This window comes from Melopsittacus undulatus, chromosome 1 (assembly GCF_012275295.1).
Source record: "Melopsittacus undulatus isolate bMelUnd1 chromosome 1, bMelUnd1.mat.Z, whole genome shotgun sequence".
Lineage (NCBI taxonomy): Eukaryota > Metazoa > Chordata > Aves > Psittaciformes > Psittaculidae > Melopsittacus > Melopsittacus undulatus.
This window is the reverse complement of record NC_047527.1, coordinates 83,855,368-83,869,366: the sequence shown is the minus strand read 5'-3', so window position 1 is coordinate 83,869,366 and position 13,999 is coordinate 83,855,368. Positions and strand designations below refer to the sequence as shown.

The following is a 13,999-nucleotide window of genomic DNA, read 5'->3' as shown; positions in this document are numbered from 1 at the left end:
CAAGTTGTTGTATGAGACCAAAAAAATTCTTTGGATGTGTGAATTACCTTACAAAAGGTGCTTATGCTTGCATGTTGTATGGGTGAAGACTTTCTTTGGTTTCTCAAGGTGATGTTTGTTATCTTCACTCTAGAAAAACAGGTTGTCAGATGTTAACGCAAACACTTATCTACTGTGTGTGTATGTGTGTGTGTGTGAGGGGGGAATTTAGCCAAATTCTAATGTCTAATTCATCTTCACAGCTTTCCTTGACTTTCAAATCTTGGCAGATGTCTGGGAAGCTACCAAAGGCATTGTCCAACCAGTTACTAACAGTTGGGTTAAAGTGGTTGATCACCAATTTATTTTTAAGCAGACAAGTAACTTCCTAGTGCTTCAGCTTGCAGGAGCTGAAGGAAAACCTGAGGTAATTTTAAACATGACCTGTCTACAAATCTATCCCCTCTTTCACATGGAGCTGTCTGACTGTGTGAGCAGTGAACACAAGCCTGCACTTCAGCTTCAGGTCATGATCTGAGTCATTAGTATAACACAACCCTTGTCAGTTCTTCAAACAAATTTTGCTTTAATCCGAGTGAGATACTGAAAGAAAGGCATCTATCCCCGTTTTGCTGCCTTCACTGTGACACTGGGTTGGGGTTTTTTGTGGTAAATAAAAGCATGTTGAAGAGTACAGTTACTCTCCCTATTTCATAAGAAATTAAAAAGGCAAAGCTGGAGATAACTTACTTCTGTGTCTGGAGCAAGAGATTTCTTGGTATAGTGTGCTTTATTTCAGAATGATTGGTAATGGCATGGAGATTGCATTTCTACACAGCCATATGCTATTTGGACTTTGCAGCCCGGGTTTAATGACAGGTTTGCCCCCTGATTTGTGTTACTCTGTGCCTGTCTTTGTCTGCTGCAGCACAGTTCTGCTAGGCACTGTTCATTCAGACGTGAATAGCTTCGTCCACCATTGTTCATTGATTTCAGTTGTTGTACAAAAGAGCTATATCCTTTATTAATCCTTCTGGTGCCTGAAATCTGTCACTTGAAGCTCAGAAAGTGTGTGCTCCAACATAATGCTTTATTTCTTCCTAGCTTATTGGAAGTTAGTGAAGCATAATTCTTACCTGAAGTGCTTTGGGACCATTAAGTTACGTAGCAATTGGTAATGTAAATATTTTTTAAAATATTATACATTTTATGTACATTCAGCATCTTGATAACCTGAAAATAAACAAAGTTATCTCTAAGAACTGCCTTTCTTAACTTACTTAAATTAAATGGTGTCATTGAATAAAGCCTATATAACAGAAATACATACAAATAGATACATGTTTCAGAAGAAATCTGAATCTAAACTTTTAGAGACATTCTGGTTTCAGAGAAGTCGGTAAAATTACTGTTGAAAATGTGTTTCCCAAGGGAGAAGGGAGGGAGAATATATTCACAAATAATGTGTTCTGTAGAAACTACAACTTAACAAAAACCTCAAGTTAGTTTTTCAGTCAGAAATAGCATTAAAAAGTTGGTTTTAATATTCTGAGGGGGAAATCCTGCTTCTGAGCTTAAGTTCTTGAATTTTACATGTTTTATTAGCAAGTGACTAGAAAATTGTTCATAACCTTCAGATGCAGTGACTTAAAACTTAGTGTTTGAGTTGCATGTTGCATATATTGCACCAAAAGCATTGAGCTAGTTCATATATACATATATCTATATACAAGCAGCCTATTTTTACTCCTTTATTAACACAGTGTTGGGAACAGATAAAGTATCTTGACTTGATATAAGGATTCTGATTTCCATAGGGAATCTCATCCCTCATAGAAGTATGCTTGGCACATTAGACAGGGAAAGAAGGAGGCCATGTGCCCCTGCCTACTTGGATCTAAACTGCATCTCTTTCTTAAATCCATCTGTCAGGTGTGTAATGAAGAGGAGGAAGATGGAGCTGATCATTGTATTCTGTGATAGAAACTTGAATAGTGTCTACTTGACCAGGTTTGAGGCAGGTTAGAATTTGGATAGCTGTATATATTAAGATGTGTCTGTTTGCCACTAATGCCCACTTTCTTTTTTGTCAAAGTGCCTTCATCAAGGAATAGATCTGTGTAAAAGTGTATCTTGAGACTAGCTGTGAAATTGTTGAGAATACATGGGAGAAAGATCAGCTGCAAGTGTCTGAACACCTGGCCTTGCAGAATCTGCTCCCAGGGGAGTGAATGTGCAGGAGCAGAACAGTCTCCCTTGCTGCTATTGAAATACCTGTTTAGAATGCTTGTCTGCAGTTCAGTTGGATACCTGAATAGATTTACTGTCTGAAATTAGTTTCCTTCCCACTTCCTTCCACTCCTTACCTTTTTTTTCTACCAGCTGTGAAAGACATATTTTCAGAAATGGTTTGCTTAGCAAAATCAGAGTCTTTTCTTATCAGGATTCTGAGACATAGGCACAATACTTTGACATTGACATGTAAGAAAAGCAGGTACTAAAAGATGCCAGATGCTTTGAAGTAAGTGAGGACAAATCTGAAGATTGCTGACGTAGGTAAACCAATGTCCAGGATAGCGATCTATCTTACTAGCTTTCTGACCATTTGATGTACCTTAAGGCAACTGCTGAGCTGGCACAGTTCAAAGAGGAGTATGCCAAGGGGCCAGATGCTACTGTTGCAAAAGCATTCCCAAAGCTGGCATCTCTGGGCTGTGAAAGTAATCCTGTGAGGAACAGCAGGAGGATAGCGTAGTGATGTGAGTAGGTGAGACATCAGTGTTTGACTAAAATACTCTTAACCAATTAATACAATTTGATTATCCCAACAGGTAAGAGAGATTTCATATATGAAATTACACAAAAGCACAGGAGTCCTGTTTTATATGCCTGATGTATACAGTGCTTTCAGGGAAGGTTGTGCTTTCAGCTCTTCAGGTTCTGGTGCCTCACAGTAAGATGGGAAGATCAGTAGTTTAAGCACCACCATATATGAAAAAACCCGAGATAAGCAGCCAAATTTATAATCAGTGCTTGCTTTCCACTAGCTGTGCTCTTTTGTTGAATGTCTTGAAGTTAATATCACTAAGGGTTTGGGGGGGTGGGGGGGCTATCAGGAAATGCTTAAGTATCTTGTTTTAGGTCAAACTTGTATTTTCTCATATATGAAAAATTCCATACCATCTTGATGCTGCATTTTTCAAGTAACTTAACTGTTTTGAATACTACATTGTAATAATCACAAATGCTTACTTCTGTGTGTATAATCAAGTTAGAACTTGCATAATGATACAGAAAGTCACTGCATTTTTAATGTGCAGTGTGCAGCTGCTGAATAAAAATGTGACTCTCCCTTGCTGTATGAAAATGTGACTCTTTTCTCTCCCCACCAATATGAACTAAGGTATAACTCACTTCAACATTTGCATGGATTTGTTGCAAGGAAGTATCAATCATGTATTTGTCATGGTGTTAGGAAAGAAAACAGTTCTTTCATAATGTAGAGTGTCTTTGAAGATGTACAGCAACTACAAAGAAATGGCATAGTCACAAATACCTTGTCTTCCTTTCTCTGATAACTGGAGATATAGCACTACATTACTCTCTCTGTCTCATGGCCTTTCAAAATAAAATAGATATTTCCACAAAATTGACATTTGGAGCAAAGAGAAGAAAGTGATTTCTCCTCTGCTGTTAAGTGGGGCAAGGTTCTTTAAGATGTCAGTAAATGTAGTGCATCCTTTGAAGCATCCTGGTCTTGCTTTGTTTAAATCAATGATATTTATTTAAATAAATGGTAGTATATGAGATATTTGTGATATATGTGATGAGGCATTGCAAGAGCAAACATTAAGGACTGAATGTCAGGAAGCTATTGTGGTAGGGAAGGGTATTTCTAACAGCAATTACCCTCCCTGTCCATTTGTCTGAATACTTTGTGGCTCCACAGGAACTTTGATTTAGCAGAGACAGAGATTTATCTGGGAAGGCATTTCAGCCCCTTTGTCCTGTGGTCAACAATGAGGGATGGCACTTCTGACAATTTCTAGTGAACCCTGGAAAGGCTTTTTCTTTTCTTGACTTTGTCCCCACTGCATTACCAAGTGGGAATCTAGGCATCAGCCTGCTTCTAGGGCAGCTGATACAAGAAATTGCAGTGCTGTAGACACAAAAATGTTCAAATGGAAAGAATGGATTCATATTATTTAAAAGAGAAAAAAAGTAAAAAAGATTTAATGGTAGATGTATTATCTCTTTAGGGAGAAATCAATGCCTGTGTTCTTTGGTGAAAATGTCAGCTTCTCTTTCGCTGAATGGGCAGCGTCAGGAGCACTCTGTTAAACTGCTGCTCAGGGTGGATGTTATCCTCTTAGAAAGCAGGCATCCTGCTGGTCTCCAGTTTCAACAGCGTGCTCAGGAGCTTTTAGTTTGTACATGAAAAGCTTACTAGCAGTGGCTTCTTTGCAGGAGGACCATGCATAATTGGATTTGCTATCAAGCAGAAAGTAAGTAAAGGCTTTAGAAGAAGCTAAGAGGCTAATATATAAGAAAAAATATCGCAAGCTGTTTCTCTGTTCCCTTGTATAAAGCCCTTTGGCCCTTTCTTGGAACTTCTGAGGCTGAGGGAGGGTGTAGAGGCAGGTGGTGGGATGGGTTGGGCACGGGATGTTCTGCACTGGGATGTCTAGAGGAAGAGAGAGAGTGAGAGGGGCTCTTTCTGGATCTCAGTAAGAAAGGCCCAATAACAAATGGCATGGTAAAATACCTGCTTTAATAAGTTAAAATAAAAAGAGGAATATAGATAGCAAGAAATTATACAACCCTTCAGGAGCTGCATACCCTTCATTTGTGCAGCATCACATGAAGCTCAGATGGATTTTCCCATGGTGCTGCACAGATCCTGGCTCTGGAGAGGTTACCTCTTTCTGATCATTCACGCTATTATATAATTTTCTTGCAATAAATCAACTCTAGTAATTATTTTTGCTGTCAAATAGAATGGAGGTTTATGTGAGAACTTCTTACTTCACTTCTAGGTAAATATGAGGACAGACAGGCAACATTAACTGCCAGTATGGAGTGCGAGCTGCCTGCAGGCTCCTCTGTTACTACAAACTGTCTGGGTTTGTCCTGCAGCCAAGGTATTAGTGCAGGACAGCCTAAAGCCATGCTAGATGTGCGGCACAAACCTAGGCTTACTCAGGTTAACTCTTATGTGGATCACAGACTCCTTGATGTATGATGGTGGTCTGGTCAGGATGAATATGGGGGACCTACCCAAACATGTCTTGTTGGACATGGGGCACCACTATTAGGTACCTGCCTCTTCTGGATGCAGCTGTCTGGAAACTTGTTGCTGTGGTTTAGGCTAGCCATGTAAGATTGTGGAGCAGAAGACAACTTGTGGTACAACACTACATAGCCACAACACTGCAGATAGCTAGATCCAGGTCAATGAATGACAGAAATAATCACACGTTTTGCAGAGGTAAGGGCTGACTTAACAGCAAAGGTAGGGCATTGTTATTTAGTCAGCATATGTCCCCTGCAGAACTAAAATAGAAGAGACTTGAAAAATAATGTGTTTCCTTTCCTTCAAGGATCTTCATCTTCCCTATTAAGCTGTTTCCCTTTCCAAGGCTGCTGCATCATGTCCTGCTGGTTCTTCAGGCAAAACCCTGTGCTGGCTAGATCCATGCATCCAGCTTTTCAGTGCCACTGTGAGTGGGCTGGAGAGAGGACATCAAAGCGTGGCTTCTTTCCTCCTGGCCTCTGTTGTCAAAGCTCTTGCTGTAGTTGCATGCAAAATTTGCTGTGTGCGGCCCAGTTATCTTAATTGTTTCTCTGGTCAGTGAATTGTCAGCTGGCAGTTAGCTTGCCTGCTCCTTTTTCTCTCATATCCGCTATCTAAAGGATTTACATAAATATCCTAAGGCACTTTGTTGTTGAATATGTGAATATGCTGCATCAGGGACACTGACTTGTGGACATTAAAAGGCTATTTTAATTCCTTGGACTTGACAGTCCAGAACGAGACCATTAGCAGTCAGACCATCTCCTGTGGTTTCACTGATGTATGACTTGCTCTTTCCTCCTTTGCATGTTTGTGAATCTGAATACAAAAAGCATACGTGTACTGGTTTTTGCGATGTGTCAGTAAAGATGCTTTTTTGCCGTCTTGGATGTGTGGAAGTGTGTGTCTTCTCCTTTCATTTCATTATGGTTTAAAGTACAAAAATCCCGGAGCTTAAATCAGGAGCCTCCTACTGACTTTCTTATTCCTTTCTTTTGTAGTGTCTGATGATGCACACAGTGATGCTTATTAATGCTTCTTAAAAGAAAAAAAGTAGCAAAGATAACTGAGTGCAGCCCTACAGCTAGAGTGGCTGATTTACAATCTAACATGTTAGTCAGAATACCCAGAAACAGAAAAACCTAATTGAAATGTAGACACTCCAAAACTGAAACTCCTGGTTGTGAAACAGCAGGACAAAAGTAGATCAGGCTGAGAGTCCTGGACTTTAAGAAGCTTAAGAACTACCTTTTAGTGTAGGTTTATGTGGAGTACCTTTTCTTTCAAAAAGCACAGCTTTAGCACACTAAGCACATTGCTGTATATTTTATCTGTAAACTACATTCATCTTGCTTCTGAATTATGAAAATCAAGTTTCATATGGCTTGGCTGTTTAAATAACTTCCCTGAAAATATTTTAGAAAACAGAATTCAGGCTATCTAAACAGATTAAGGACATTGAATTTACCCACCAAATCATTTAATCTTTGACCCTTCACTCTGACCAAAACTAAAACATATGCAAAGTACTGTCTGTGTATCTCATAATATGTGCTTTCAGTCTGTCTTTAGCAGATATAGTAAAACAATTATTTCTTTGGAGTGGGCATGTGTAAAAAACTTGAACACAGTTTGAAAACTGGAAGAGTCAGCTTCTGGCAATTATAATTCATGTAAATATGACTTCTTTTTTTTTTCTGATCACTGCCGTTATTAGCCTCATGTACTCAAGATCAACAAAAAGTAAACACCATGGTTCCAGACTTTGATTTTTGAAATATCCATTTGGTAGATTTTTCCATGTTTTGCTAAATGAACTCATGACTTCGCATCACTTGCCATTCACTTTTTCTGATGATTCTTTGCTGTCAGTGGAGCAGTGGAAAGTTTTTATATTGTGCATCTCATCCTGCTCCCAGAAGGCTGTGCACCATACCCTCAAAAGAAATGATAGAATGATGAAGTTAGGCTAGTCTGTGATTGCATTATCGTTAATAGCAACCCATGAGTGCAAAGACTTGGTAACTTGGGTGAATTTGATGTTGAGCAGAAATAAGCATGCGGTCATGTTTTGCTAAGTCAGTGGTGTTCAGTGCAAGATCTGTGCCTGTGTTTTCCCCTTAGGTGATGCTTTCTGAAGCATGTCTCTGTTGTGCACTGGAAATGTTTGAAGACAGCTCTCGTGGGAGACTGACTGATTCTGAAGCCTGTTGCTCTGAAAGAGGCTTTGAAAAAAGTGTTGCTCAATTACTTGTATTAACTTTTGAATGACAGCCCTGCAAAAACATCAGGCCAGTCTTACTGTTGCACTTTCAAGATGACATTTTGCCAGCAGCGGTGGTGTGGATCAAAGCCGTAATAGTGAGTCCTATAACTAGTACTCTGCGTGATTGCAGAATTGCTGGACTGGAAGGCATCTTTTCTCCTTGGTATGGCCTTCTCACAGAGGCATGGGTGGCAACAGTTTGAACATGTTTACCTGCCCCTCTTGGAGTCCCACTGGTGGGAGGACAGTGGTGGCTGACAGAGGCCTAGGTTGTTTCTATGGGATGGTGCCAATGGAAGAGCTTTGTGGAGAGTGCGCCAATGTTAACCTGGGTGACTTCTTTTAGGTTGCAGGTTACTAAGATACCAGGGATCTTCTTTCTGAAGGAGAGGACAAGAACCTATGATTGCTCTGCCTTTTGGCAGAAGAGGTTGCTGGAATTGTTTGGACAGTGGCAGCCTGATGCCTATTTTACTGCTAACAATTTTGGACTTGAGAATTTTGTAACAAAGCAAATGAGAATGTTTGCCTTACATGACATTCAGGAGAAAGTAATCCATACAGAAACCTAGCAGGCTTTATTCAGATGGCGTTATTCCATCTGGTGGCTATCATAAGGTTCAAGGAATATATATCCTTATCCTCCAGCTCTTTTAGTTTTGTGTCAGCAGCAGGTCCTTTTCACCCTGTCCCCCAGACAGCCAATATGCAAAGTCAGAAGACTGAAGTCTGTTGAGCAGCTACTTTGGATTTGCTGCTAGATATGAGTTATAGAAATGTAATCACTGTTTACTGAAAATCTTGCCACTCTGAAAGGGTTGTAGAATGCACAGGGTTTTTTTGGGGGTGGGAGAAGGTGTTGGGGTGCATGGGTTGTTTTCTGATGGGAAGAGTGAAAAGGCAATAACAGAAGTGTGTAGAAGTGTGTGAGCTGACACTAGTCATGTATTTGGAGTTTGTGTGTGTGGAGTGAAGCAGCTGAGATAAATTAGTTTTCTTCTGACAGCAAGCTAGGCAAAGATTTCAGCCTTTCTGTTTGTACATTGCATCTGTAGGTCTGTGATGCTTCCTTGACTTTCATTATAAAATCTTCAGCATTGTAAGTACTAAACTACTGAAGATCCTGAGGAGTTACATTTTATAACAGAATTCTGGAAAAATTTCTGTATGATAAAATAATTATAAATCATTACCCAAATAGCCAGACATAACAAAAATAGCAAGCCAGCAGTGGTGGATACAGATGCATTTGCAAGATACCTCCTTCTGTTCGAAGATTTCGTTTCATGGTTTGGCTGCAGCATGCTACCTCTGCTGTTGGCAATGGTAATTTCTGCAGCGTGATGATAAACATGACTCACTGGACAAAGAGAGGTCCCCCTGATATTGCTATGGTGAATGTACTTCATCACAGTCTTGTTGTTAGTGCTGTCAAATACCTTAGATGAAGCATGAGTGGTATGTTGGAAAGATTAATTTTGTCAGGGGTACTTATGACAAGGGTAGCCAACATCTCAGAAGGGGTAGTTTATGAACACTTGTGTGATTAACCCAGTTGTTTTGCTTCGTGATTAATTCATGGATGAAGCTGTGATTTCTGTCTGGAAGGTTAATCTCTAATAATCATCATGAAAAACAAATTACTCTTCTAGGACCTCTTCTTACATCAAAGAATGTAATCTTCTGTCTTCAGAATCCTGATGATATTGTTACTACATGTGTTTATAATATATATGACCAGAGAGTCCTTGGTTTTTCAAGTTAAACCTTAGAGTAACTATGCTATACTTTATAGTGCATATGTACTTTCAAGAGTAGGAGGACTGAGTTGAGTCCACTGACTGAATTCTCTTTGTGTGTGTTTGTTAATTAATAGGACAGGTATTTTTCTGTTATACAAGAAGACTTACTGATTTTACTTGTCAAAACTATTGACCGAGAATCTGATAGAATTCTATTTTGGTGATGGGTAGCTGGTGCGAGCATATACATACATACATAGCTTAGTTTTCTTTATAGAGTTCAGAATCTTTCTAATAATGATCAGTAAATTCACTTCATCACTTAATACTAATTGCATGGATGTGTTCATTAAGTGACCTTGAGAATACATTGTCATACTAGTAGTACCTCTGTCACTACACATGGAAATAACTGATCAGTTTATTCTTTTGTAACAATAACTGCCTCTTATTCAAAACCTTTTAAATAGCTTAAGTAAAAATTAAATGGTGCTAAGAATAGTTCAAGGTTTGACGTTGCAGCTTTAGATTTTCCTTTTGGTTTTGTTGTTTGGCGAGTCTTCTAAATTTTATAGAATCACCATGTCTAAAGTTCCAGTTTCAATTGGCTACTTTCCATTTCTGTTAATGGCTCAGCTTTGTCTCTTCATGTTTTCTGCTATATTTGGCAAGGGCTTCTTGTAAATCTTCCATCAACTTTACCAGCTTTAGGAAGTGAACTAGGGTTCTCAATGGATTATAAACTGCTTAGGTGAACTATACCCATTCCTTAATTGAGAGATAACCAGCATTTTAGTAACTCTTCTTTCTAGTCTGGTGTGATATGCACAAATTCTTTAACCCCTTTGAGGTTTTTGTTTAATACAGAGGCAAAAAGTATCTTAAGATGACAATCAACCTTTGCATTCAGGATGAAACTTGTATTTTGATACAGTTACATATGAACAGTCCTTAGCTTCTGGGGGAATTCAAACTTTACAAAAACAATTGTAAATTCAGCATCTTGAAAAGCACACATATGGAAGTAAGGTAAAATGTGTGGTATGTTAGCTATTGAAAATTAACAATACACCTGCTAATGGTAACCCCATTTGACAAAATAATTGCCTTCTGCATTTGACTTACTGGAGCTTTACTGTTTAAAAACCCTACTTATTCTGTTACACCATTCATGCCCAGATATTCCAGATGCTGTCATCTAAGAAGGAATAGGTGAAGATGATTGTTCATTAATAATAAAATGATTCATTGAGAGTAAAACAATAATTAAGGGGCTTATAGCTAAATTACTGAAGATATAAAGTGCAAGATAATTTTAGCATATTAGAAATTTGCATTGAATATGACAAGGATAAAATCAATGGAAAACAGTCTGTGTAAAACAATAAAAATGAGACAGTGAACAGAGGAACATCTTGGATGTATTTAAGTCCTAAATAAAGCTGCTTAATATTTATTCCAGATTTTTAGTATCCTTACCTAAAAGCAAAGATACTTTTTTTTTTTTCCCTACTGTTAATCTTCATACATGGTGGAAACTTCCACCTTGGTTTTGTGTTTTACTCCCTTTCCCTTGCCAAAAAGAAATTAGCAAAACTTGAGAGTTACATGTTCCTTGAGGGAGTATGTGGCCTGATTTGCCTACTTGAAGAATTGGTTCTAACTTCAGTCATTATCAGTTTCGATGCACACTTGCTGGCTGCATGCTAGTGAACCTCAGCATGTAGAGCTGTAAGGTTGGCTTTCATAAGGACATGTCCTGAAGGTGCAGGAACAACCAACATTCACTCTCCCGTTTTTCAACTCTGTTTTCTAAAGTCCTTTGTTTTCTCTCCCAGAGTTATGGTGATCAAACACCACCACCTTGTCATCATCTTTTCCTCCCTTTTTCCACAAGAACTCTCTCTTCCTGCTTGTTTTATAGATACCATCTTTTGATTCTTTTCTAGATTGAAAAGAGTAAAAGCAGTTCTTAATACAGCTATTTCATTTACTCTTTTTTACTTTGCTCAGTGAGGATTGGTTGACTGCCTTTTTTCTCGTGTTGCTGCTTTCTGTAAGGGAAGAATTGTAGCAAGTATTTAGGTTGATGATCAAATTTATTAAAATCAGAGATATTTTTATTACTGGCTGCAGTGTAGCCAGGTAACTGTGTTAACCCCTGCTCTGGAGATTGTGCTGATAGTTCCCTGTGTAAGAGGAAAGAAGCTCTTATTTTTCGAAGAGAAGATTGTTGAGTATCATCTGCTGTTAGTGTGGAATCTGAACAATTTGTCCTATGCTGTCAGGCTTATGAACTGCTTACAATCATCTATCAAATCAGTTGAATTGGCTAGTTCTTGTATGTGCCAGAGCAACGGTTAGTAATAATACACAAGGGATAAAATTTTCAGCAGTATTAGATAGAAACACCTACATTAAAAAAAAAAAAGCTTGATAATGAAGAGACCTTGGGATATGTTAGCAGCAGTGTTGACATAAGTATGAATATAGGTAATTGGAACTAATCCATTCCTCTAATTTGCTTTAATGAAGTTCAGAATATTTGTATATGTTTCATTGCAGAGTAATTCTTTTTGTATTAAAATAATTTTTTTCTGCCTCTTCCTTTGCTCATGAAAATGAGAAACATTAATATCTCTATACTGTTGTACAGACCACTTTCTGACTCTGAACAGATCAACTATTTAAAGAAAGCAAGACTATATATTCAGCAGCAGAAGTACGATGAAGCGGTAAGTTTGCTTTTGCTATATGCTTTCTTACAGGAATTTCTAATTATATAAATATTTAGATTTGTTTAACTTGAAACTGGGAAATAAAACTTTTTTCCTTCCTTATGATGTACATCTCATTAACACAAATAAAATCCCACTGTAAGTCTCCAAAATTTTGCTTTTTGACATCAATTCTAATGAATAATACTGGCTTCTGTATTTCTTCTTGTACTTATTTTTTGTTACCATTCCCTAGTGTACTAACCCACAGTGTATGTTTTTATTTCCCACTGTAGAAAAGTGTAAATTGAGAGAGTGGCTGAGGAATGTAGTTTATGTTCACACTTCTTAGGCTTATACATATATAAAGAAAATAATCTTATGTAAAGAAAATAACCTTATATAAAGGAAATGAAGTATAATGTCTTGCTTCATCATAGATCCTGCTTTGTTTTGTTCTTTTACTTGAACCAGCTGTTCTTGTTCTTAGTTTCACATTTCAGTTTATCAGAGACTGGGAGCCATATGTGAAATCAATCTGTGCTTAGTTTCCTGAGCATTTGCTACTACTCACTGTGCAACAGGGTACTTCATGGGTACAGTTCACCAGTGCTTGCATTCTCACATTCACAGAAATAATTTATAGAACTAAGTGACATAAAGAATTCTTTCATTTTAACAGGCTTAGTTTGGTCACTGACTTTTGTGTTAGAAAGTACATGAAAAAGTTGAGTATGCAATATTACATTTAATCTGCCATATGCGTGGAAGAATAACTCCATTATCTCTTCCCCCTCTACTCTGCCTTGGTGAGGCCGCATCTGGGCCCCTCAGTTCAAGAAGGACAGGGAATTGCTTGAAAGAGTCCAGTGCAGAGCCACAAGAATGTTTAAGGGAGTGGAACACCTCCCTTATGAGGAGAGGCTGGGGGAGCTGGGTCTCTTTAGCTTGGAGAAGAGGAGACTGAGGGGTGACCTCATCAGTGTTTACAAATATGTAAAGGGTGGGTGTCAGGATGATGGAGCTAGGCTTTTTTCAGTGATATCCAGTGACAGGACAAGGGACAATGGGTGTAAACTGGAGCATAGGAGGTTCCATGTTAACATCAGGAAGAACTTCTTTACTGTAAGAGTGACAGAGCACTGGAACAGGTTGCCCAGGGGGGTTGTGGAGTCTCCTACGTTGAAGATATTCAAGGCCCGCCTGGACAAGTTCCTGTGTGATGTACTCTAGGTTACCCTGTTCTTGTAGGGGGTTTGGACTAGATGATCTTTTGAGGTCCCTTCCAACCCTTGGGATTCTGTGATTATGTGTTAGGGTTCAGCTCTTCTTTTTCCCTAATATGCTTCTCAGGGTAATAAATTACTGGTTTATGCACAGAACAGAAAAATCTGTGTCAGAACTTGTCCCTTTTTATTTACCTTATTGTAAATGGAAAATATTTCAGTTTAAATCAGTGGGTCTGTTTTGCTGTGGAAGCAGGTTTTTGTTTTCCTAATACATGCCTTGCACACATTTACTTATAGGAGACGTTTTATACATTTCAGTAGTAAAACCTGTGAGTTTGTGTTGTTGGCTATGTGTAAATTTTATCCCTCATTCACTTGAGTGCCCCATGTGTTCAAGTTCACTCTTGATCACTAACACACCAGGCTTGTGCCTGTGCCCAGGTTATCCTCAGCTTCCTACAGTACAATGCAAAAAGGTTGGTGCATTACCAGCTGCTGGGGTTCAGATGATTCTTTGCCTCCTCTACTCTGCAGCTCTTTGCATTGCAGATATGCATTCATAATTGCATCTTCAGGAATGATTTGATTTTGGGTGAGTTTGACTATTGGCAGATATACAATCTCTTCAGGAGTTGACATACCCTTTTCTGTTGATTGTTGCTGTTAAGTCAACCTGGACATGTAAAGAAGCACCATCATGTATGCTCACCTTCTTATTACAGTCTTCCTGACAGATCTTTTAATCACAGAGAACCCTCTGTGACCACAGATTA

General features: G+C 38.6%; 1 protein-coding gene across 3 annotated transcripts in view; it reads left to right on the top strand.

Moving 5' to 3' along the window:
- PIGN (phosphatidylinositol glycan anchor biosynthesis class N) overlaps positions 1-13,999 on the top strand; it is a 98,855-nt gene that overhangs the window by 44,245 nt on the left and 40,611 nt on the right. For all 3 annotated transcript variants that reach the window (XM_005149940.4, XM_031049668.2, XM_031049667.2), the window contains one exon: positions 11,937-12,015. In XM_005149940.4, the coding sequence (XP_005149997.2) occupies positions 11,937-12,015 (79 nt within the window). The remainder of the gene's footprint in view (positions 1-11,936; positions 12,016-13,999) is intronic.